Consider the following 27,274-nt stretch of genomic DNA (forward strand, 5'->3'; position numbering starts at 1 on the left):
CGTTATGCAATTCAAAAGACTACTTTGTCGTCACGCGTTGTCACCAGTTTAACTCAACCGTTAGATCCTCAATACCCGTACCTAGCTTATACTGGTTTCTCTGTAGCTTGATAGGCGGTGAGCTTTGTGAATAATAGCACAGCCTGGTCGCTGACGATGCACGACACGGCCAGGACGACCGAATATGCAAATCAGTGGTACAAGATAATGTGGCGTTCAAATTCAGTCGGTTTAGCTGAGTGCCGCGTTTAGTTCTCAATGTCTATGGCAAGTTGAAAATTTAACGCAGCTCAGCTACAGTGTGGAGACAAATATTTAGACTTCTCTTGTCATCACGAATTTCTAATATGCGATTTCGAGGTGATTCGATAGTGTTACAGTGAGATTCCACTGGTACCTATAAGAGGTGTGAAGTCTATCAAAATAATCGTACTTGAAAACAGAGTCACCTCACAAATTAAAATAGAATCATACAAAAGGCTATAAGATGACTCTGGTTTTTAAAATTTGATTGGTGACATTCAGTTACTCTGATTATTAGCTTATAACCTCCAATCGATTGCCACAAAATATACTTCAGCTTAAAGCGCCATCTATTTCAGCTGTCAAACTTCATCTCCAATCAATAACTCCTTGCTTATATCATACATTTATTATATTGTCTTGTCCGAGTCAAAATAATATAAAAAAATATTCATCACGTACCTTCGAAGCCGTCTCTAACATTAGATTCGTCTGCATCTTTCACCTTGTCTTCATCGTCGTCGTTCTCGTCGCTGCCCTCGTCGTGGGCCAGCTCTTCGCCGTCGGCGGCGTCCTCTGCGTCAGTCTTTTCCTCGCTCCCCACCCCGCCTTCTTCATCCCACCCCTCTTCTTCTCAAATAAAATGAATAAACAATCCACATCACATACCTTCAAAGCCGTCTCTAACATTAGATTCGTCTGCATCTTCCACCTTGTCCTTGACGTTAGAACGTCTGCTCTTCCACCTTGTCCTCATCCTCATCGTTCTCGTCGCTGCCCTCGTTGTGGGCCAGCTCCTCGCCGTCGGCGGCGTCCTCTGCGTCAGTCTTTTCCTCGCTTCCCACCCCGCCTTCTTTATCCCACCCCTCTTCTTCTCAAATAAAATGAATAAACAATCCACATCACGTACCTTCGAAGCCGTCTCTAACATTAGAATCGACTGCATCTTCCACCTTGTCCTCATCGTCGTCATTATCGTCGCTGTCCTCGTCGTGGGCCAGTTCCTCGCCATCGGCTGCGTCCTCTGCGTCAGTCTCTTCCTCGCTACCCAACCCACCTTCTTCATCCCACCCCTCTTCTTCTTAAATAAAATGAATAAACAATGCACATCACGTACCTTCGAAGCCGTCTCTAACATTAGATTCGTCTGCATCTTCCACCTTGTCCTCATCGTCGTCGTTCTCGTCGCTGCCCTCGTCGTGGGCCAGCTCCTCGCCGTCGGCTGCGTCTTCTGCGTCAGTCTCTTCCTCGCTCCCCACCCCACCTTCTTCATCCCACCCCTCTTCTTCCGCTGCAAAACAATAGGAATTTAAAGATCTGCCGCTTAACTGGGTCGGTTAGGAAGTTATGATGGTCAGAGACATGGAAAAATAAATTTAAAATCACCCTGTCATTTATTTGTCGACCGCCTCTGAGATAAGTGTAGAATGAATATATCTAAATTGTACAAAAAGCCTTTATCCTACAAAAATGTGATAGTTAATATCGATAATTTAGATATAGGTTAGGTCTTTTTCAAACTTTTGACATTAAAGAGTTGGTCTTGCGTAAATTTGGTGGTAGTGCTAGTTATACAAAACAGCGGGCAACTTATTGACAGTATGTACCCAAAATAAGGACCTTCATGGAAAAGATAAAACCAAGTTTGACCAAATTTAGTTAAATGTGAGAATAACACTTTGCGCTTGTATCTCCGACATAATAGCATCCGTAAGTAAACTTTATGATCAAGAATTCACCCCATTACATTGTTATCTTCCATAATAGTAATATTGTTGAGAGACTCCAATTTCAGAAAACTGTTTTGTGAAAATTGTTGCAATAAAATAAATAGTAAATAGAGGATAGGAATAGGGGTTGCACTATTATCACGAAAACGAAATAAAGAACGGTAACATTTTCGCACTACATACTATTAGTAGATTGTTAACCAAGGGTTGAAAGGCACCCATTTCTGTCGAGGTAGTTTGGCGCTCGAACGCAGTGAGAGCGCCAATAGTCCGAGACAGAAATGGTGCCTTTCACCCGAGTTAAACACTCTACTTTTCATATCGAATGCGAGGAAACCAAACAAGACAAGGTAATTTCGCAAAATCAGTAATGGAAGTACCTAATAGATCTACGGCCATGATTTATTTTCCTTAGGACTTACTTGCAATCGGAGACTTGCATGTGTGAAGATTAATAACCCCTAGCGAAAATCATTTAGATTGCAATATTTACGAAAACACACATTTTTTAATAAACTGCAGTAATTTTAAAATGATTTGTTCATTATAGTATGAAAATCAGCGGGATTGCCTCTTACTTTTTAACCGACTTCCAAATCTCAAAGAAGGAGGTTCTCAATTCGGTTGTATGTTTTTTTTTTTGTTTTTTTTTTTTATGTTTGTTACTCCATAACTCCGTCATTACTGGACCGATTTTGAAAATTCTTTTTTTGATTGAATGTATATGCATACAGATTGGTCCCGTTTTTGTCAAAATCCAGTTCTGATGATGGGATCCATGTGGAATCGAGGGAACTCCTCAAATCTTAAAGGCATACACATAGTGATTTTTGGTTTTTTATCAACGAATCAAGCATATACATCCAAAAAAGTGACATTTGATGAAGTGGAACTGCTGATGATGATCAGAACGGAACTCTTCAACGACGCATAGTTCACGGTTGGCGATTTGTCCTCTTCGTTATGTTTGTTAAGCAAGTTAAATTTTTAAGCCACATTTTTGTCAAGCTCGAGTTCTGATGATGGGATCCATGAGGAATCAAGGGAACTCCTCAAATCTTAAAGGCATGCGTATAGAGATTTTTGTATTTACATCAGAAAATCAAGCATTTTCATTAAAAACTGTTGCATTTGATGAAGTGGAACTGCTGATGATGATCAGAACAGAACTCTTCAACGACGCATAGTTCACGGTTGGCGATTTGTCCTCGTCGTTATGTTTGTTAAGCAAGTTAAGTTTTTAAGCCACATTTTTGTCAAGCTCGAGTTCTGATGATGGGATCCATGAGGAATCAAGGGAACTCCTCAAATCTTAAAGGCATGCGTATAGAGATTTTTGTATTTACATCAGAAAATCAAGCATTTTCATTAAAAACTGTTGCATTTGATGAAGTGGAACTGCTGATGATGATCAGAACAGAACTCTTCAACGACGCATAGTTCACGTTTGGCGATTTTTCCTTTTCGTTATGTTCGTTAAGCAAGTTAAGTTTTTAAGCCACATTTTTGTCAAGCTCGAGTTCTGATGATGGGATCCATAAGGAATCGAGGGAACTCCTCAAATATTAAAGGCATACGTATAGATTTTTTTGTATTGTCATCATAAAATCAAGCATTTACATTCAAAACTGTCGCATTTGATGAAGTGGAACTGCTGATGATGACCAGAACAGAACTCTTCAATGACGCATGGTACACGTTTGGTGATTACGAATTTCGATTTTGACTTGGACTGGAACCCGGACTCGTTCTCATACCCGGATCCGGTTCGGACCCGGATCCGGTTCGGACCCGGACCTGGACTCGGATCCGGATTCGGACCCGGACTCGGAACCGGACTCGGACCCGGACTCGGATCCGGACTCGGACCCGGTCTCGGACCCGGACACGGACCCGGACTCTGACCCGGACTCGGACCCGGACCTTGACCCAGAAAACCACTATGATACCTTAACTAAATAAACAACTATGATTACCTACCATAAAATTAATGTAGGTATAAAGTACGATGATGCCAATCTTACTAGCCCCTCCCGCTTAAACCCCCGTACACCGCACGGCATGCGCCATTAAGTGGGTTAGGTTAGGTTTGAACTGCGATCCTCACAGAACCGAACAAGGATTAGGTTAGGTTAGAACTGCGAGCCTTACAGAAATGAAATGCTACTTGAAAAGTGGGTTTGATTAGGTTCGAACTGAGGAGTGGGTTAGGTTAGGCTAGAACTACGACCCTCATGGCTCCTCTTCACGGTGGGCCAACGCCGGCCACTCCAAGGGACGCATTTATGCGTTAGAGGGAGCAAGTGATAGTGCATGGCTGCGTCCCTTGGAGTGGCCGGCGTTGGCCCATCCTGTAGAGGAGCCATTATACAGAAGCGAAATGCTAGTAAAAAAGTGGGTGGTTTTACCTCCTTTTCTACATAGTGTACCATCTACAATAATCTTTCATCGGCCCCCATGGAAGTCGGTTTTTTTTTCTTAAAAATTATTAATTTTATACTTTTTCATTCTAAAAGCCGCAACAGACTACCGGACCGCACCGCAACCTTGGTGCGCCGCACCACGTAACAACATAATAAAAGTATTTTAAAAATTAAATAACAATTTAATTAATAATATAAGTTATTTTTATCTTGTATTTTATTCTATTTTCATGAATATAGTGCTAAATAACTTTAAAAATCAATTTAATATCGTACAAACGTTTAACTATGGCTGTATAAGATTCTGCCTTTGCTCATTTACGCAAGTGTAAGGTTTAAAAAAATATTTTTGGTGTATTCCTTTTGGTTCCCTCCTTATAAAATCGAGTAAATAGAATTCAACGAAAGAAATCAAGAATAATGTGTTTTTAACAATTCACTTAAGTAATTTTTTATAAAAAAGGATCAACGTGGGATTAGTAAAATTAAACAATTACCAATTGTTCCAGGCGAGGAAATAAAGACACTATTTTTCCATTTTGTTTCCACCCAGTTGTTCGTGGGACGGGGACGCAGAGGAGTACACCACTTTTCTGCACTAGAGCATAAACGTATCACTTTCTGCGCACCTTTTAGAACAAAAACGACCCACTTTCAGAGCATGAGATATGAAAAATTACATGTTGACTTCAGACCCTAAGTTTTCTTCCAACAGACACATGTTATGATGTTACCTACTTACTCTGAATTAGTATAATTATCCTAAATAGGTACCGAAGTAACTAAATATCTAAAACTAGAAATCTATTCTATTTCACTAATTTCAATTCAGTGTGTAAGCAATAATCACAAGCAGGTAATTATTTGTATCTTTAGGCATTTAAATAAAAGTAAAGTAGATGAACAGATTACATGATCAAAGGCGGTTGGTTAAAATGTACAAATTGTTTGTTTACATTTATTTAAATACCTAAAGATACAGAGGTAAGGTACTTACACAAGTCGACGTACTGTGAATGTCTCGTAATCATCGTAAAGTATTCAAACGTAACATGATGTTAATTAATAAAAGTGGCCATAAAACTAATTAGAATAATGCAGGCATAGCTTTGCTGCGAAATGTGCGTCCGAGGACAAATCAGTGGCACTCGCGGGGCGCATCGGGCGCTATCAATTACACGTGCTAGGTAGAGCAAACTATAACTCTATATCTTTAGCTACTTAAATAAAAGTAAACAAATAATTTGTACATTTTCGGGTTTATTGATTAACCAACCAAATACAAAACCACCTGGTTCTGTCACTGAACGACCTGGATCTGTAACTGTCATTATTTGATCATGTAATGTTTTCATCGACCCTCGTAAACTGGCTTTAAGGAACAATTTGAGGGTAGATTTTGTTTACTCTTTTTTAAATACCTAAAGATACAGACCATAGGTACAGTCAGCAGCGACCGAAATAAGGTCAAGATCTCGTATGTAGTTTAAATGAAGAATGTGTATGTATTGCTTATATTGTTTACACACGGACTTTAAAATAAGATGACGCTAGGTTACCATTGAGAGTAGATATTTAAATAAATTAAAATACATCAAATTGTGTAAAAATATATTCCATAATGTCAATATCCAAGGAGGAAAATGAGGACTACGTTTGTATGGAGAATCGATCATCCCCTATCTTCTTAATGTACCTCGACTGTACTGAAATCCAGTTATGACCAGCGAAAGTGAAGCTACTGATTACGTTCGCCACGGTATGGACATAATTAGCGCCGCCAGGGCGCGGGTGGCGTGATTGCGCCCCGTCGCCGCACCCACGGCACGGCTCGATCCCTGCCCACTGACATTCGATTATAATTAAAACTGATTTAAAATAACATATTTAATTAAAACAAGTTAATTATTTTTAATGTTTGTAAAATGTTGTATGATACCTTTAATTTTTTTACCGAGTTAAATGAAACTACTGTGCACGTAGGTTACCTACTGTTCCTTCTTCGATGATGTTTGTAGAGAAATAAGCCCATTTGAAAAGACTCTCCTCAAGTACCTAGGTATGTATCTGTGCGTGTGGACGCACTTATCCCATGAAGCTGTTATAAATATTACCTCAATTTCATGGCCATCTCAAGCAAAATAGAAGTTAAAAAATGTATTAGGTAATAAGGAGCATCAATAATTCAATAGTTATAAACTCAATAGGTATACTAGATTAACTTTCTTTCAACTACGAAACCATACGGCTCATACCATACGATTATTGCTCTAATTGAAAATATGGTAATATTATTTATTAAGAGGAAAGTGGAGGTGAGAGTGATAAAGATCAGACTAGAGAATTATTTAGATTGATATGATGAAATAGGTGATAGGTAATAAAAAAAGTATTAATATACCTATATATTTAATTTATTGATATATGTATAAGATTAGCGTTTCAAGTTGCTACCAGTTCTATTCATATAAATTGAAATAAATTTTAAATAACTTAGTTCTGTGTCCGTGGAGACCTAACCCACACCGCGGGCTCCAGGGAGCCCCCATCGATTCATTACAGACCTGCTGGCCCGCCGGCTGTCCATACAGTCCCTGAAGACTGCACGTGCAGAGTCATTTTATTCCAATTCCTATGAAACTGCGTATATATTCTATTTAAGTTATTAATTCCCATACTCAAAGTATTTTTTATCTAAGTACGTAGGGGAAGGTTGTAGTTATTGTACTTGGGCATTTTCAGAATGTGTACCATTACCTTTTTGGAAAATCTATCAGCTTTTGGGTTGGATTCAGAATCACAAGTCCTCGTCGATTTAAAAAGAAAAAAAATGTTTATTAAAAAACGGTTTAGCAAAAATTTAATTTTTGGTAAATACAATATTTTATCGCTGACTGTATTTGTCTTTCCACAGGCAACTAATGATCATCAAAAGAATTCTAAAAACCCCAAACACAATAAATTAGGTTGAATTATTTTATCACAGAGTTTCTATGGCCACCTCCTGTCTCCGTCATCAAATCAGGTCAATGGTACCATAATATTGAATTGTCGCAACTTACATTTGTATGCATTTCTGCTTCATCAGAAACCGGGAAAAGTGTCAAAATTAACTTGCAAGATTTGATTACAGACAACGGAACAGGTGAAATAAATAAAAGCTTGTAAAAGAACGGACTACACTTTAAACCCTTCCGTCCTGATTAGATCCTTTTGTCTTACGGGAATGGACGTTCCAGCATAGCAAGGCGCATGTATTCTCAACGCTTGACATATATATACGTACTACCTCCACAACGGCATGAGCGTATTCATCCAAAAAACCAGTATCAATTTCAACTTAGTGACAACAAAAGTGGACGATCGCAGGAAATCGCCTTTCCATACTAAACATTGTCCTCATTTTCGTCTCTGGATATTAACATTATTGAATATATTTTGACACAGCACACCTTGTTCGCTATGAGTAGGTACCTACAGTCCACAAATTCCACAATCCACAACAGCAATAGCCCGTGATAACTGCTCTCGCAGAATGTGACGCGCGGGACGCATTCGGCACCAAAGCAACTATACTGCAGCGTTGGCAATTCAATTTTCTTACTGACCATATCGGTATTACCGGTATCGTAATTCATCCCTCACGCGGAAAGAGCCAGCGGGGAGACATTAGCGGTATCGGTACGGCCCTTGATTGTCGAGGAATTATTTCCTAGCCCATTTATTTGATTACGGTGAATAGCTGAATGCCGTAACGCAATATAGTAGACATCTTAAGAGTAACAATGTCGTGGTGTGACAACGACATAGCTTTATTTAATAAAGTTCACGTTAGTTGTCACGATAAAACCCCAAGCCACGGAGCAAACCCGTGTTCATTCACCAAGGTTTTTTTACCTGTCGTGTGTTCGATTATTTATTGATTATTTAGCTAAATGGCGAATTGGATATTACCAAACCATGAAGACATATCATACCGTCGTTCACATATTTAGGTACTTACTTAATTAGATTTAAGTTCTACCAATGCTCAGTAAAGTGTGTTGTTGTTTCTTCATCTAGTGCAATTTATGAATGAATTCATTGATAATGTGTTCATGTAATTTTGATCGTCGCTACATTGCTGACTTTTGTTTGGCCCTTCCATATTTCAATGATGATTTGGAAACACTAGATAGAATATTGTGTTTTATGAAGGTTATTTACTGGACTTTTTTAGGTAGATAAGTAGATTTCGATTGTTTCTTTAGAAATAACTCGAATTAATCAAAATACTGTCTGCAACTTGATCGAACTCACCAACATGAGGCGTTAGCGTTATATACACGAATAGACAGAATCTTGGAATGAATTGAGTATCTAAGTAATAAATTTAATTAGGGTTCCCGCACACTAAACTTGTATCAAGCAATAACAAACAATGATTGTCATGCTCCTCATGAAGCACCTAGCTCGCAAACAAACTTGGAAACTGTGATTTTAATGTGTTCAGAGACGTTAGTTGGATGCCGTGTGGGAATATACCCACGGTCCCAACGGCCGTGGCCTGCCCGTCTATTCTCTCTGGTCGCATGAGTGCGGACTGGCCGAGTTCTAGGGCGAACCAGTTCATTGTTGGCTACGAGATCTTTAAAAACAGGAATTATGATTTAGGTATATAAGGAGGTCAAGGGGCCTAGCCAATATGACAATCGTTGAGAGAAACCGCTAATTTCGATTAGCGGTTTCTCTCAACGATTGTCATATTGGCTAGGCCTACTTATAATTAATAATAATTTCAACCTATATTTTTCCCAATGCTGGGCACATGCCTCCTCTTATGCGCGAGAGGTCTTGGGCTTTAGTCCCCAACTCCCCACGCTAGCCCAATGCGGAATGGTGATTTCACATACACCTTTGAATTTCTTCGCAGATGTATGCAGGTTTCCTCACACTGTTTTCCTTCACCGTAAAGCAAGTGGAATAAAGGAAAAATTCACTGCTTCGTGCAAGACTTGAACTTGCGAAAATATTATCAGATAGATCTGAACACCGGTCCGATCGCTAATATGTTTCTTTCACCTGATAACGTGACAACATCCTCCTTTTGTTTCAATTTCAAACTTAGTATTACCTATCTTGCTCTACTTTTGCACTTTAGATGTCTTTCTACAGGTTGCACTTCGGGGAGTGTGCCCAAGAGCTACACGAGCTTATTCCACCGTCCCCATTCTACCATCGGACTTTTAGACGCACGGCCGGTTTCCATCCTTACTTGGTAGATATTCCACCAATTCGCACGAAGCGCTTTGCTTCTACTTTCCTTATGCGCACTGCCAAGGAATGGAATTCCTTGCCGGCGTCTATATTTCCGTGTTCTTATAACCCGGCAACCTTCAAATCAAGAGTGAACAGGCACCTTCTGGGCGAGCTCGCTCCATCGTAGGCCACGTCTACGCCTCGGCTAGTCTGTGGCCATGAGTAAGCCCATTCATAATAAAAAAAAAATGTACCAAGTAAACAACAGTAACAGTGATTAATTCCCATTAAACAACGTCAATTAAACTTAAAAGTTGAACATCGAGTTATTTTCCTGTGAGGCGGCCCTGGCCGCGTAGCCAAGATGCCAATCGCTAACGCTCCGTAGCGATCGAAACGCAACTGTCACTGTCACACTCATGAGGAAGAGTGATAGAGATACATAATGCTTTTCGTTGTCGAAGCGATAGCGATTGTAACCTTGGCTAGGCGGCCTGGTGTCATTCCCATCGCTTCCCGAGCTTGATCTTGAGACGTGTGAACGCTCTAAGTAAATTCTCTCCGCGCTAGTGTTAGCAGCGTCGACTGCCATACAATGGCATTAATGTAGTCTTAAATACTGTCTGGTGCCTAGCCAAGGTGACAATTAATCGCTTGCACTACTACAACGAAACGCTTTGTGTCTCTCTATCACTCTTCCATAGGTATTAGTGCGACAGTGATAGTTTGCGTTTCATTCGCTACGGAGCGTAAACGATTGGCATGTTGGCTACGCACCCTGGTAGTGAGTCATATCAGGCAAAAGTATCCCAATAGTGTACCTACTTAATGTACCATTGTAAGCTTTGTGTCCTAAATATCCTTAACTTTCTACAACAGCACATGTATCTGTCTGCAGTACCTAACAAGCACCCACGGATACGGAACTTTACTTACTGACCATCATGCAGTCTACACGTTCGTTTGCACAAAAACAGTGTATATAAACAGAATCTCAGTTTCCTTAGACTGGTCCTTCACACTGGACTCGCGCGCTCGCGCAACACGAGCACACGAGCAGGGCGCGGCATGGAGCCCGGGGCGAGACGGGAGGCCCCGCGGGACCTGGCCCAAGCTCCGCCGCCCGCTCCCAGCGGGCCTGTGGGCGGCGGGCGAGCGCTTTCCGCCGGGACTACCCACCACCACCTAGTCTACACCCGTACTCTGCAAGGTCGGGTACACTCATATTTTTAACGATATCTTTATCCCGACTCCTGAGTTTGAATGAGAATTTAAAGATTAACTTTTATAACTAACACGGGACTTGATCGCATATAACTTACGCTTATTTATGCCCTGACGTTTCGAACGTGACGTTCTGTTCGTGGTCACAGACAGACCCCCACCAGCCAGGTGGCGCCTGGTAGTTTTAAAGTATGAGTGAAAATCGTGTTAGTTTAAATCAGTTAGTTAAAGTTAAAGTTAGTTACTCCTTATCCATAACATTGACTTCTGTGATACCCGCCTGTTTTCTAACTCTCTTTTTTGAGGTTAGTATAATAAGTATTGTACTTCACTTCGATCTCGACCACTTAGTTTACCTCGAGGTCGAGTACGATCATAATTTTATTAAATATATTTTTTATTCCGACTCCTGAATTTTAATATTTTTAAGGTTGTTTGGAAGTGAGTGACCATGCTCCTTATTACTAGTGAGGATGATTTTTATCTCTACATAACTTTGTTACTTCATTTGATCCACTACCACCTACACTCTCTATCTAAGCCCGTACTTACTCTGCACATTTTTAAGATAGCTTTACAACCGAGTTTAATGGTTATTTGTAATGGTAGTGATGCTCTACCAATAAAGCGGTATTTCGCCTCTACTCTATTTATATACCTAGAATATTTTTAAAGTTTTTTTTTCTCAGAAGCCCACAACTTTGCACGGCAGGTAAGGTCAAAATTACCTATATACCTGCTCGTAAATTTTTTACCATTAATTATATCGGTCCAAAATTAGATGCAGTGGTGATCATGATATTTATAGAAAGTACTTACCTTATTATTTTTCTGCCTTCCAGATATTTATATCGAAATATCTTAAAACATAAATAAAATAATTACCGGTTAACATATTCAACATAAACATAGGTCGGACGAGAGAGAGGTCAACATCAACATAAAACAGTTATGATATGGCTTTAGCGTATTTCCCAGATGCGCGCAGGGCGGAGGTGCTACCCAGGGGAAATTTCACAGCGTTCCCGGTGGCTCTCTGCGGGCCTCTACAAGTTTTATGGACGCACACCCCTCCCCTCCCCCCTCGACCATCAACTTCTTATCGTTGGAACTTTAACATTGCTAGTCTTTAACGTTAATAGACAACAACTGATTTAATCACGTCATTGGTAGATTCGTTTGGTATTAATTTTCTTGATTTAGAAAGGAAAATAGACTTTACCACTGACGTTATCGTGCACCGTATGTTTTTATAAATTAAAGTACTCACTTGTTACTTTTCAGCAGTCACAAAATTTTGGTTTGGTTTCAGTGCCCAGTTCGGTTCAGTTCAGGGTAAGTATGTGTATTTTAATAGGTTTCATATTGCATACCTCTTTCCTTGACCGCGCTGAAGTAGAACTGAATTGTACCTATATAGTACTATAGTTCGTTTTTTTTAGCATTAGAAAGAACTTGCAAGAAGGTAAGCGATCTTGACATGTCTTTTTACTAATTTACTAACTTTTAACTATTACTTATGAAAGCAGCAGAATATAAATGATCGTATTAGATTTATAATTGTTACATATTTGCCATAACTTATTTTTAACATATGTTTTTCAATTAAAAGACACATCAAGATTGTTTACCTTGTTTCTAATGCCAAAAAAAACGAACTATAAAATTCATTATTTACTAAGCTAGAGTCAGATGCCTTTTCGTACTTGGCCAAATCCGGCAAACAACAAGCTACCATGACAAGCCCACATCCCACATCGCCCGTCTAACTGCATCCTGTAGCCTGTAGTCAGGCTTAGTGGGTTGCAGTTAGGCTACTTTTAAACAGTTTCAAAGAAATTTATACATATTAACTTATACATACGGTAAACGTTATATTCATACGGGCACAGCGAGTCAAAGAAAATTCCCTAAATTAGTAGACACAAGCACATTAAGCTCAGCTGAACGGCACAAGTAACAAGATAAAAAAAGTTGACGCTCAAAGCCAAATTGACTTAACCCTCTTCAAAGGGCTTACAAATACGTCCACCCAAAGCTTTTACCTCGCATTAAACATTCATACATTTTATTGTGATCTTCACACCTCCCTCGTCAAGTGCACGCTACCCACGCTGGGCAGTGCAGCGGGGATTTTGGAATGCCCACTTTTCAGAAAGGTGGGGTTGGAAGTGACATTTATTCAATGACATCCAATTCAATTTATGACTATTAATTCGTAGATACGAGTACGTACGATTGTATCAAATCCGTCATTTTCACTTACCGTAAATACTTATATTATTATAGTACAATGACTAACTACATATCTGTTGCCAGTGGCCCTTAAACGCTCAAATTTCAATTACATTTTGGCTGCCATCTGCAGAGACGCTAGCTTCAATACACAGCACTAATTAAATTACAGGTAAACATCAGCATTATTTAGCGAAAACAACACAAGATAACGGCAACCCGGTTTATATTCTGCTCGGGACAGGAAGGATTAACATTTCCACTGGATATAAAATTTTAATTCCCTCGCTTGAGGGACGGGGGGCGAAATTGACGTGTTATTGGGCCCCAGCGATCGAGACAACACGGCTTTGGACCAAATCATAAACACGACACATGCTGACACATACGCACCTGCATACTTAATGAATCAACTGTAGGCCCATTCGTACGAACTGGTCAAAATCTCTACACACTCTTGCTCTTTTACCAATTGAGTACAAATAATTTTAACTTAATCACCCGGCCCCTGCAGCCTCTACCATTGTACCTACCTGAAACTCCACCCTTGAAAACTACTTAAATGTAATGAAGAGATGTGGGTCTTTTTAGCCTAAGGAAAAACTGTGGCCCGACTTTGCGAGCAGTTGAGTGGTCAACATTGACCCGAAAGCAGTGCAAAGAAAACTGTATTATAATTCTAACTTACCAACCTACTACTTATTTGATATATGTGATAACTAAATGACATAACCGGACCGACCTTTATCTGTAAGTAGGTATAAATCACCTGACTCACTAATGCAATACAATTTTCTTTAATTAAAGCATTGCCTCATGAACCAAATCCCTGTAGCAAATAAATAAAGTTGTGTGTAAATATGTGTTAGAGTTAGAAGTGGAGCTTATTGCATTAGCTAGGTATCCCAAGACAAGTTATTCCACTCGCTCAGCATTGGTAATCCTCTTGTCTCTTCGACTTTTGGCTTTCGTGCTGCTTGACGATGATGACCATGAGTACCTTATAGCCAGACTGATGAAGTGCCGTTAATCGGTTACAAGCTGTTAGCGTGGTAACTTACTAATCTTACTTACCTATAGTTAATACTCGCAACAAAATATAAGGACATGAAATCGTGTTAAGATTCTGTTATTGAACATTATGTTAGTTAAAGTCTAGAGCAAAAAGCAGTAAGGCGCTTTTCATTTATGGATTGTTGATAATTTTAAGATCATATTGAAAGCAGACGCGCGTGTTTTGAGTGTAGCATGTTCGTTAACATCTTTTATCCGATAGACGATACCCGGCGACCTTTATATTAGTTATGTGCTTATGTGACTTCAACTCGCATGCTCTCTGTATGCGATGAGAACACTCGAGGAGTCGCAGCATCCTCGCGGTCCCCACGGGAAACATTACGAAAGTACTAGACACGCCAGATCGATACATTCAGTTAAAACATTATACCCCGTTCGGTTACAAACTACTTTGTTCTCGGCCAAGAAAGAAAGCACTGCCTGGGTCACAGAGCCAAACGTATAATAGGTTTTCACATCTGCGATTGTAAGCAGCGGTGTTTACAGATAAAGCGCGGTGGGGGAAAATGTGAATTTTCGTGGGCACCTTACACAGTTGTGAATTTAGTTACATGCAATTCAGCCAACCGATCAAATACCGCATTATATTATCTAATGAAACTCGCATGCGAGTTCTCGCACCGCCTAAAACCCTAATGTACCTATGTAAGTTTTCTTAGATCCGTTCGGTTTGTAATTTGTATTCGTGCAAAGCTGTGGGTCTTAGTCTAGAGAGTTTTTTCAGATGAGGACAATTTTACGGTTATAAATTACCGACTGATAAACGAACTAACCATCCCAGAGACAACCGTTTTTGAAAAGGCTGATCAAACTTATTTTGAAACTAGACGTTTCTAAACGAAACAACAAAATTGCAGCATAATGCTCATTAAGGTTTAAGGTGGTCGACCATTAGTCAGGCTCGCCATAGGTAGGGCAGTTAGCGCCAAACCGCAGCCTACGCTGATAAAACGCTGATATTACGAGTAGGCCCTGTATCTCTGTCACTTACCGAACATTCTACTCAGATTAGCCAGTATATCTGTATTCTCGTGATTCGTAACGTTCCCGCGTAATCAGATATCTTAGTTATACTGGTTTACTCCAGGCGACCGCTGGTTTAATACTCGATGGAAATTGCAGCGTGGGCCGCTGCGCCGCGGCCGCAGCGCGTCGCTGCGTCCATCACCGCGACTGCAGCCCTGACTTTGACAACAGCCTATTAATTTTTGCTGCGTTCGTCGCACCCCCGACTTAACGCTAGACGTGCAAAGTCCACAGCCTACCTATTTGTACACGACACATTTTAGAGCTTTAGCATAGGGCTTTTATTCACAATGCGGACCGACGTGATACGAGGCACTTCAGTACCTTTAATTGTTCTAATTATAGGATTACGCATACGCAAGATGGTGATGATGAAATTAAAGGTACTATTACAGATCTTATTATAACGCTATCTACTTACCGAGCATGAACTGAACTAATAGACGGTGCCAATTTGTATTTGATTTCCCATGACTTGTGTACCCAAGTTTCTGTCTTAGAAAAAAACGATAAAATTAATTGGGCATTTTCCCGCGTTATGCTGTACAGTGTACAGTGACGGTCAATATGTCCAAATATATCGTAACATACCTTCGATACCATAGAATTAAGGAAGTGTTCCGGAATATTTGGCTTTGACGGTTACTATCTATTTGGTGCTGACTCTATACAAGTAACAAGCAATGTTGGGCAAGTTCAGAAATTATTTTTTCAGACAAGGTAATAATTTTTATTTTTACCCTTAAGTAAAAACTAGACCTAGAATTACCTCAATTATAGGTCTAGTCTTTTAAACCGTTCTTCAAATACTACGATTTAGCTAACATCTTTGAATTTTTGAATTTACCGTTTTTGCAATTTACCTACTCTGCTGATTTCTACCCCAGCCCAGGGTCCAAGTAGTGACACACACGTAATAATTCACATTCAGTGTCAACTGTAAAGGGTAGGTTCTATCGTCATGGCTAATTGCATTTATATAGTAGGTATATGTTACATTAGATATCTCCTACAAAAGTTTCACGTTTTACGCTAATTTATTTTATGTATATGTAGATCAAGTAGGTACTTTACATACAAAGTTGTACGGGCTAATATCGTACCAGTAAGACTTACTACATCCATAGGTACACTAGAAAAGTTCTAAAACATTACCCTACTGTCCAAAAAGTAATTTTTTTCGTAACTAGATTGCTGTGAACGATCTTACATATACGAAATCTACATATTTACCATACTTGTTGTAGTACTACATCTTATGTATAAACTTACGTTTCAACGATCTCGGTTTCGCCTGTTTCCTTCTCGACATGTCTCCAACCCTCACTTCACTTGCACATCGCGTATCGTGCAAAGTTGGCGTGGTCGCGGGACCGTCGGCACGGGGGCGAGGGCGGCCGCTCCACGCGCACTGAGCTCTGGCGCCCAACAAGTGGCAATAACAATGTAACCTGCGCAAACTCATAAGTGCCCGATCTCGTGCGTATCTTACAGTTGCGGACAGGAGAGCCTGCGATAAACCGTTCAATTTAATTAAGATATGTATTGAAGTTCTGTCACTAGAACCACAGAATAACTAATAGTACTACCGCTAGAACGTAACATATATGTATAAGTTACTCTATGAATGTAACTAACGGCTGTTATGAGAGACGTTGTAAATACAAAAAGTACCTATACCTACTTTTGAATTTGACCTTTTTATTCACCGGTATTATGCATGAGTCTGTGCGAAATACTTCATTCTAAGACCAACCAATTCATTCTAATTAAGACTTCTCTTTCCGCATAGACTCTACCACAAACTCACTATAGGAGCTTCTCATCTTTGAATTTTCCCGATTGCATCCGAGAGGTGGCCGAGGTCCGCCTTGGCAACCTAATCCCAAGAATTGGCTCAGTCACTATAAGTACCTACTTAATTAATTATTATACCTATAGTTTCGTTGGCCTTTTGACTTTTCCAGAGGAGACTAATTTTTGAACCTGCCCGCCACGGGAATCGGTTGAAAAATGCGACCTGTAGATGGGTACCTACATGAAAGAATTTTTGCCCAAGCTAAAACGGAGACCTTTTCTTTCGCTCGGTCAACAAAAGGATAAACACCGTCGATGCGCAACTATAATTACTCACAGGATAAAATTAAGTGCCGAAACCTCTATCATCACGGAATATCGTAAAATGGTCTGCTTTATCACGAAGAATATTCAGGGACCCATTCCGGTGCATTTTCAACACATAAGTAATAGCGAAAGTTATAATTATACTCTGGCAAGCCAACTTCGTCAGTAGAAAAGGATTTGTATGGGAGATAGATCCTTCGCGCCTAGTTTTATAATTTGCCGCCTTTTTGTACTAACTCTATCAGGGGTGTGAACTCCTGACTTCGGCCACAGGCCACACACGGCTCCGCTCGGCTCAGCATTGCTCCGAGCTCCGAGCAATTATTAGGGTTGGCACCACTTGACTTCCTTTGGCATGCACGACCACAGATAAGATAGTCACTTGAATTTTGACAACCCTAAATAGCCGAAAGGGATAGTGCCATATATTAGAAAGAGATAGCATGATTCGACCCTGAACCGCTGTCAAACTTCGGTTTTGTAGGAAGTTTCCTTTCTGTACGGCAGTACTATTATTTATTCTGTGACTCTATTTTCAATTACTATGATTTCTTTCAATATAGAGTCTGTGCGGAAAAAGAGTCGGGCGCGCCAGTGCTATTTTATGGTTTTTGCTATGCTGACAACACTGGTCACGTGATTATAGTACGACACTAAAGGTCATGATACTTGAATCCCTTTTGTTCCGGTTTTTTACCACGGCTTACTAAACGGAGCCTGGTGGTGGTGTCGGCTCGTCAACTCAATCCTCTGATTTAGCGCAGGCACTAGTTTTCTTTTTAAAACACACTTGTTTTTATATCTCAGATACTAAAAACTGACTGCGATTGACAAAACTGCTAAAACTATTTAAGAATCTGTCCAAAACAGCCAAATAAATGTATACGCTGGTCACTTTTAAATACCTACTTGTAAGTAAATAGCTGATTCAGTTTACCTACTCGTAATTGTTTGTGTACCATGGTCTCGGTGTGAAAGTAACAATGTATGTACCTACCTACCTAATTGTATAATGCTAGAATACGAAATTATGTGGGCATATATAATGATAAGTATTATTTACATATCTACCTACATTGCTGCGCCCATCAGGGTTTCATGTGTCATTTGTGTACCTACCCATACTCTTAAGTACTTGTAAAACCCTTAATGTACATGTGAATTGCAATAAATAAATACAATACAATACAATACAACAACTGTAATTTTAGTACCAAACAAGATACGAGTCTCATTTATGTACTGCCTAATCTGTGCAGTCCAACAGTTATTAAAACCGGGTAGATCGGGTAGAAATTGGGCAATAGAACTGTAATTTTATCTGGGATATATTTCACCCATTGTAAACTTGACTTGTAATGTATGTGTACATTATTAATAATAAATATGAATATGAATAAAAATAGTGCATAAGTAGGTAGGCCTTATTGGGATATGTCCGGTTCTCTCATCTCACGATATTTTACTTCGCCGAAAAGTCACTGCTAAATATGAAATATAATTTCGTAACTAACAGAACCTACAAATAAAGAAATATTTTATTAGAAAAAGTTTTATTCTTTGTAATCGAAGTCTGAATTAAAATATTCAATGTCACTTATATTTGAGCTAGCTTCAAAACAACCAGGGACACTCATAGAAGTCATAGAACTATTTTCATCTGAACTGGATGTGCTTGAATCCGGCACGTAGATTACGAATTCTTGCATATCACCTACTTAGCGGTCTTTTATTCGAGATACCGTAGGTACTTTTACACAATCCTGAAAAAAAAATTATATATAAATATGCATAAAATGGCAAGTATCAAGACTATTTGTCAGTTATTTTAAAGATCATGAATGACCTGCATATCTATGAAAATTAATATATTTTGAATGAATATACTTACCGATTATGTACCGGAGACAAGTTACTTAGGGGGCTTATTAAATAGGTAATTATTTAATATTAAATACAACATCAATACCCGCGAATAGCGGTAACACGTTCCGCGACTTTTTGTAAGTCGATAGTCGGCTTTTAGCCGTTTTCTTCCCGCTGACAAAACCGAACAATGTTAAATATAATTTTCCTTGTGGTTTTATGTACGGTTTTATCGTGTTTTGAAAATTTTTTATACATAAAACTTGCGGTTTTTGTTAATAAAAATATACATTGACAGAAGTTTGTTTACTTTTTACAAGACAGGTGTCAAAGGTTTGATTGCCATATAAAATTTCATAGACTTATAATATATAAAGACGGTGTCTCAGCGAGCTGTCACTGTTGCCACTTTTGTTTAGTGTACGATTAACAATGTGGCCCACGTTGCTGTAGCCATGTCGATAAAGTCATATCGATAAACTATCGACATTTCTTGCAATTTTAATTTTACTTCAAAGGCTTAACGATACCTAAAATGACCAAAAACGCTTTTATTCTTTATTGTGGTTATCAGATCACAATTTTATAGTCACGCCCCAGCAGGGAACCAAGGGAAAGTTCAGATATTTAATTAAAATACATAAATACCTCCTAAAATAGGTGTTCCGCAATAATTGAATTATATTATTATATTATAATATATTCATTATCCATTAGCATTTCAATTATGTTTATGTTTAACGAAGATATTGAAGCTTCAATTAATCGCTATTTCGTTCCGCTGTGTAGCGTTTATCGATATATAACATGATTAAAATCGACTTTTCACATCCCTAAAAGAGCACACATATACGCTTTTACGCACACATACACAGCCTGGGCGCATCAAGAAAGGCAACACTTGATTTGAAGTCCACCTTGTCAACAGTATGGTTGTCCTTTTTTTGACAAACGGCATTTTAAAAGAGCGAGGAGAGAGAAATGATACTAGTTGCTGCGTCGTGAAAGAGAACAGAAAACGTTGGGCCCTTGTAAAATTTAAAATGTTAGTTCCCGTTTCTGCCACGACTCTTCTCTTTCCGCACAGACTCTAAAAAGAAAAACACGCATATGGAAAGTCAATGTCACAGATGTCAAAACAAGTTCGACGACAATGACGGAAGTAAATCAATGATCATATGTGCTGGAAAACAGTTCACTGTTATACCGTTATTTTAGCTATAAAAATTCCAGTGTTAATCCCAAGCTGTAAATAATGGATTTGCCTTTTGAGGTGAGTAATCATTACAGTCAAAAAAGTAGTATAATCTCATAAAACCATGCATTTAGCCGACTCCTTTGTTACCTTGCATATTAAGTTTTTTTCACGTGATCTGATTACCTAAACAGAGCTTGCTCTATCTGGGTGATAATCTTTGTTTTCTTTGTTTGATATTACCAGTATTACAATAGAAATAAATACACAAAGTCCCTCAAATTAAACTCTATTTTTCATACGAAAGAACACTAGCATTTTATGCTATTATAGTAAAATTTTATTAATTATTTTGTTTTTATTATAAATAGTCCAATTTCATAAATATGTTTGCTATGCTACTTTGAGTTACATGAAATCGTATTTAAAAAATCGTGTTTAATTAATGTTTCAGGTGTTAGTCTACATTTTTAAATACTTACCAAAATCGGACAGAAAGGCCGCCAGTGAAACATGTCGCGCGTGGTATCAAGCTGCAAATGCCCACTGTTTTCTAAAAAACAAATTAGTTATTTTATACAAAACTGTGTTCAGTGAAGATACATCTTTATTGCAAATTTATGAAGATTCTTCTACAATATATCATAATTATTTTTTCAATGAAGTTGAAATATCAAATAAATTACTGGGATTCTGGGATAGAATGGGGGATTATATTTTGAGCCTCACTCTAAGAAACTGTGATATTTGTGAAAAAGTGTTTGTACACATTTTGCAAAAATGTACAAATCTTGAATCATTGACCATCCAAAGTTGTAGAGAGCTATTTATGTCTGGGAGACTGTTAGAAGGAAAGACTGAAGGACTCTTGGCAGAGAATTTAGAAAATCTGAAAATTCTCAGCTTGTGCGGTAATCAGTACCTTACTGATGCTCTTTTTAACAGATTTGTGATGGCAGCACCAGAGCTGCAAGAACTCAATCTATCAGCATGCTCTCTTCAGTTCCACTTGGGCTTGGTAAAAAAATTTTACCCAGCTGGGACAGATATAACCCTGAATCCGTCTGAAAGTGTTCTGACCTTTTACTTTGTACATCAATTTATTACCTCTAGAGCAAGAAATATCAAAAAACTTCTATTTTCTAATACTCTTATTGATGGAGCAGCTCTTAAATCTCTTTCAGAGACCCCTGATCTTGAGCTACAATCACTTGAAGTGCGATCCTGTGATCAGCTCACAAACACTGGAATCCTAGCCCTAACATCTCATCAAACTTCCTTAAGAGAACTGGATGTAAGCTTATGTAGCAGGGTTACAGATCAGTCACTGGTTCATATCTGTAAGAATCTAGTCAACCTGGAATACCTTAACGTGCAGAGATGTCGAGCAGTCACAGACCTAGGAGTGATGGAACTGCACCGGTTAAAGAAACTAAAGTCATTAAATGTGTCTGAATGTGATTTGATAACCAAAGACGGATTGAGCAAAGGTATCTGTCCTGTTGAAAATATTTTACTAGAAGATTTGGATATACATTCATTGAATTTAGATCAAACTGGCCTGATTATGATTTTGGAAAAATTACCTAATCTGCGTTCATTGGATATAAGTTACTGTTTCAATGCAGTTACTGATACATCAATTCAGGTGATATTTAAAAATCAGGTGTTGTTGCAAAGTTTAAAAATGAGTTACTGTGATAAAGTGTCTGATGCTGGATTGACTGGCATGGGAAAGTTGGAGGTAGAGGGAGAGAATGATGGACCTATAATGTCTAGTTATGATAACAGCAGTACACATCAGAGAATTTCTCTTGGATCCAGGGCTGAAGAAGAGATAGTCAGAGATGCTAGAAGAAAATTGGATGTTATGAGAATGTGTGAAAAAATTAATACAAATACTTTCACAGGCTACTCTTTGGCTCGATTGAAAAGTCTACAAGTATTGGATATCAGTGCATGTAACAGGATTACAGATGTTAGCCTTACTTACGCCTTTAACTTTAAAGAACTGTTTATTTTGAATCTTAGTAGATGTCAGCAGATTACCCATGAAGGAATAGTTCATCTAGTTGAAAACTGTCCCAGTATTGAACACTTCAATTTGATTGATTGCTATAATTTAAGGGATGAAGCAGTAACAGAAATTGTTAAAGGATTACACAGGCTCCAGACTTTAGAACTGAAGGTAGATTTTATTTCTTATAATTATTCGTAGGTGATCCATTTTTCAGGTCAAACAATCACATATACATAGGTTTTCCGACAATCTTAAGTATTCGAAATTAAACACACCTTGGTTAAAACAATGGCGCTCCCACACTGGCAGTTATTATATAACATTGTGTGACAGGGACAGCATGATAGTTTTCTATTCTGTTGTCCTTGTCATACAATATTATGTAACTGCCAGTGCTATAGGGAACTATGACAACTGTGAACTATAATTTGAGCGGCTAATTAATTCATAGCATTGCAACTGTTAAAAGCATATATATATATATATATATATATATATATATATATATACATATATATATATAAATTATATTTCTATAGAGGTAAACTTTTATTTCAAGTACTTCATAGTTCCATGCGTAGATACATATTTGTTAAAAGCTCATTTTATTAATTCCAGGGTTGCAATCAACTGACGGATAAATCACTCGAGTCAGTTCAGACGTATTGTAGAAAACTGAAGTTTTTGGACGTGCAGGGGTGTCGCAGCGTGTCCCCCGAGCTTGCGTGCCTGATCGGCAGCGGCATGCCCACCCTCCACACGGTGCTCATGACCAAACCGGGGCCCTACGTGGTTGATGGTGTCAAACAAAGATCTCCAGCGGCAGCGTTCTTGCCGGCACTCATGAGAAAATTCCGTTTACATTAATTTTCTTATGGCTCCTCTACACGATGTGCCAGCGCCGGTCACTCCAAGGGACGCAGCCATGCGGTAGAATGAGATGGCAATATCACTTGCTCCCTCTAACGCATAAATCCGTCCCTTGGAGTGGCCGGCGCAAGCCCATCGTGTAGAGGAGCCATTAGTGGCGGATTTGCCCTAAGGCCTAGTAGAGGGCCGCCAGATATTAGTGGCGGTAGTCTATATGAGTGGGTAGTGGGTGCTGAGAAAAAGGGCGGCTAGTGTTTACTACAGGGCCTGGGGCCGCCGGCGGCCGAGACAGCTAATCCGCCACTTTATCAAATTCGAAAATACTTTAGAAAATTAAAGTATTTTATTTATAATCGTAAAGTAAAAACATCGTTAACCGTTTAACCGCCAGTCTGATATAATTATAAGACATTACATATCCAGCTCATTTCGCCACAGTCTGATAAATAAGACAAAGATCTTATTTGGTTTTTACAGCACATTTATAACTCCCGTAACTATGCCAACCTTACTCTGCGTGGTACAATTACTGTTGGTGGCGACACGAGCACGCTCGATCAAAAATTGCTGGCGGTTAAAAGGTTAATGTTTTTATACTTTCGAAACGAAAACAGTGAAGGCAAAAATTTTATAGGTACCTAATAGTAGTTAATATACGTAATACTACTTACCAATGGAGTATTTTTAAATGATTTTGGATAAACTAACCCCTTAAAGGAAATTGTAGGATAGCTGTGATAATTTAACATTAATATAATAGGTACTTAGTACAAATTGTGCATAATACTAATTAATCATTAGTGCAATAAATTGTTTATAAAATATTACCTACGTAATTTGACATACCTATCTAAGCCTTACCCATAATAGTTATTTGTTTCACTCGGGGGCAAAGTTGTTTAACCGCTCGTGCTAATATTGATGCCCGAGCAAGCGAAAGATTCCAAAATTGAACCACGAGCGTAGCGAGTGGTTCGAAAATGGAATCTTGAGCGTTGCGAGGGTTTCAAAGCACGAGGGTTAAACAAAATTTGCCCCCGAGTGAAACACAAAATTTTTCACCACACCAACCAACCCGAAGCAAATATTAAATGTAAAATATTAAATAAAATCAAACCAAATTAAATCCAAAGGAATGTTATTGAATATTTATCATCCAAAATCATAATTTAAAAGTAAATTCTACCAGCAAACATAAGAAAACAATTTAAAATTTGCATTTGATTACTTTGCCTCACATGTGAATAAAATGCAACTTTGCTATTAATTAGTGTCCGACCGAAGGTTCGGTTTCGGTTTCGGCCAGTTTCGGCCAAAAAATCATGTTTCGGCTGTAGTTTCGGTTTCGGCCAAAAAACGGCCGAACCTTTCGGCCGGACCGAAACTTACGAAATGGTACTTCGGAATAAGACCAAAAGTTGGGGAATAAGTAGGACAACAATATTAATATGTATCTACATATTATACTGATTCATGTATAGGTACTGAAATTAAGGTTTATTATAAAACACAATTCCACTAATGGCGCCACTGGACGGTCGACGCAGTCTTAAGAGTCCTTACTCCTACAGACGAGCGTATTTTGCAAAATGCTTCCTTTTTCATTCAAGATTACGACGTAACTATTAGTATTTATTCAAAAACTGATAACGTACTTAAATAAACATTTCTTAAACTAGGGGCTGCAAACGTTCTAATTTTCATTTTCTCTTTTTCAACCTAAAATAAATGAGTTTTCTTAGAAGTCTTTTTCAAAATTTGCAGTGAGAAGGGTCGTTTCGGCTCTCAATTTTGCAGTAAACAAGAATCATTTGGTATATGAATGATTACAATTCAACTCATCATATGTTGTACGAGGGGCTTACATGCTTGAAAATCGAACTTTCATTTAAAAAACATAAATTCTAAAAAAAAAAAAAAAAAAACATGATAAAATACCTTCCGAGTTTTCTTCATTTTTTGGTGAAAACAGGGTTACATTACATTTTTTTATCGCTAATTGGACTTATATTTTGCCACAAAAAAAATCTTTTAACAAACTGTAACTTTATGTTTACTCATTAAAAAAAAATCATAACTATAGGACCTACCTTGCCGTAAATATATATTTTTTTAAAAGACCTATAAATCACGCTGCAGCGACGCCGCGCGCTCATTCTCCGCCGAGCGCGCTTAGGGAACGGACCTGCGCTCGATCGTCAGGCGCTCATTGCTTCGTAAACATTGAGCGAGTTCCGAGAACTGTTGTATACTATGATTAGAAAATCTTGATCCAAGGGAGAGTACATTTTTCACACCATATTAAATTTTAACAACCGACTCTCGCTTATGTGATAGATTTTCAGTGTTACTTGAATTCTGGTTAGGGTTTGCATTTTAATTATACCCGGACGACCTGGATGATGTCCAGGTTCTCTTGATGGAGCCAGGAATTGGCCACCGAACTCCTAATTTACTCATCTTAACTCCATCGTGTTTGGGCTCCATGGATTTGCCTTGACGAACACCACGGATCTAGATGAGGTCCAGGTTCTCATGATGGACTCAGGAGTTGGTCACCAGAACTCCTAATCTACTTATTATCACTCCATCGTGTTTGGGTTCATTAGATTTGCCCTGACGAGCATCATCTATCTAGATGAGGTCCAGGGTCATGAGACCCTTCTGGTGACCAACTCCTGACTCCATGATGAGATGGTCACCAGAAGTCCTAATCTACTCATCATAAGTCCATCGTGTTTGGGCTCAATAGATTTGCCCCGACGAGCACCATTAATCTAGATGAAGTCCAGGTTCTCATGATGGAGTCAGGAGTTGGTCACCAGAAATCCTCATCTACTCATTATAACTCCATGGTGTTTGGGCTCATTAGATTTGCCCTGACGAGCACCATCTATCTAGATGATGTCCAGAGTCACGAGCCCCTTCTGGTGACCAACTCCTGACTCCATTAATGAGATGGAGTTAGGAGTTCGTCGCCAGAAGTCCTAATCTACTCATCATAACTCCATCGTGTTTGGGATCAATAGATTTGCCCCGACAAGCACCATCGATCTAGATGAAGCCCAGGTTCTCATGATGGAGTCAGGAGTTGGTCACCAGAACTCCGAATCTACTCATCATAACTCCATCGTATTTGGGCTCAATAGATTTGCCTTGACGAGCACTATCGATCTAGATGCGGTTGATAGATTATTAATATTATTTTATTTTATATACTTACAAATAAAGCTTCATTTGCTTCCTCCCTTTTCACATCCTTAAGGGATCATTTTTGAGATTAAAAGTTTGCTATGTTATTCCCTGGGACTCAAACTATCTCTGTACCTACCAAATATGAACTAAATTGAATATTTTAAACTTTCGCGTTTTGAACACATATTAACTCACATACCCGCGTTAGACCCGTCTATAATGTGGGTTTAACTAAATTGGTTCAGCAGTTTAAGTGTGAAGAGGAATTAAAAAAAGTATTTTTTTTTCTTCATATTTTATGTGTTTTTACTTCGGAATGGTGTCATTATGATGACACCTGATGATGATGATGATGATGACAATGAATTCGGCACCCCCGATTTATACGAAAATGATACTAAACTTGGCCTAGTGGCTTAAATGACACAGATATCAAGATCAAGTTGTGAGCCCCGCCCCCTAAAAATTTACATCAAAAATCTGGGTGGCTCCACTTCTTGAATCCATCCTTGGATCCTAAGGACCAATCCTGCCAAAGGAAATCTCTTGTTCATGCAACGCCGTATGTTAGGCCCAACACCATCCGCTATTACTTCTGTTTTAGACATAGAATCGAACTTCAGAGAGTTGTTACATTGTTAGTACTCTCAAATTTATTGTTTTTATACAGGGTGGCCAAAAAATAAGTGCTTTTCCGTTGCTAGCAAGAAAATGGTTGCTAAAAAATGTACCCTCCCATAGAAAATGGACTAGCCAAAATCTATGAAACAGTAATTTTTTTTTTGCGATTTCGGTGTAGGTCCCATAC

At 38.7% G+C, this 27,274-nt stretch overlaps 2 protein-coding genes and 1 long non-coding RNA gene across 3 annotated transcripts in view; 2 read left to right on the forward strand and 1 right to left on the reverse strand.

Moving 5' to 3' along the window:
- LOC134680127 (uncharacterized) overlaps nt 1-27,274 on the forward strand; it is a 297,055-nt gene that overhangs the window by 158,800 nt on the left and 110,981 nt on the right. The gene's annotated exons all lie outside the window — the stretch shown is intronic.
- Nucleotides 969-16,684, reverse strand: LOC134680273 (uncharacterized). Its single transcript, XM_063539368.1, has 4 exons — nt 16,469-16,684; nt 1,361-1,534; nt 1,154-1,324; nt 969-1,114 (listed from the first exon to the last, which is right to left on the reverse strand). The coding sequence occupies exons 1-4, from the start codon at nt 16,659-16,661 to the stop codon at nt 969-971; spliced, it is 684 nt and encodes a 227-aa protein (XP_063395438.1). The 5' UTR covers nt 16,662-16,684.
- Nucleotides 20,439-23,291, forward strand: LOC134680051 (F-box/LRR-repeat protein 14-like). Its single transcript, XM_063539044.1, has 3 exons — nt 20,439-20,459; nt 20,836-22,569; nt 23,020-23,291. The coding sequence occupies exons 1-3, from the start codon at nt 20,442-20,444 to the stop codon at nt 23,266-23,268; spliced, it is 2,001 nt and encodes a 666-aa protein (XP_063395114.1). The 5' UTR covers nt 20,439-20,441; the 3' UTR covers nt 23,269-23,291.

The sequence above is a fragment of the Cydia fagiglandana genome, chromosome 3 (assembly GCF_963556715.1).
Source record: "Cydia fagiglandana chromosome 3, ilCydFagi1.1, whole genome shotgun sequence".
Taxonomy (NCBI): domain Eukaryota; kingdom Metazoa; phylum Arthropoda; class Insecta; order Lepidoptera; family Tortricidae; genus Cydia; species Cydia fagiglandana.

What these genes read in the sequence shown, in the direction of transcription:
- LOC134680273 (XM_063539368.1), bottom strand. Translation starts at nt 16,661, where the DNA reads ATGAGTTTGCGCAGGTTACATTGTTATTGCCACTTGTTGGGCGCCAGA. An exon ending in TGTTAGAGACGGCTTCGAAG is followed by an intron (nt 1,325 to 1,360) that starts GTACGTGATGTG and finishes ATTTTATTTAAG; the next exon opens with AAGAAGAGGGGTGGGATGAA. An exon ending in TGTTAGAGACGGCTTCGAAG is followed by an intron (nt 1,115 to 1,153) that starts GTACGTGATGTG and finishes TTATTTGAGAAG; the next exon opens with AAGAGGGGTGGGATAAAGAA.
- LOC134680051 (XM_063539044.1), top strand. An exon ending in TCCAGACTTTAGAACTGAAG is followed by an intron (nt 22,570 to 23,019) that starts GTAGATTTTATT and finishes TATTAATTCCAG; the next exon opens with GGTTGCAATCAACTGACGGA.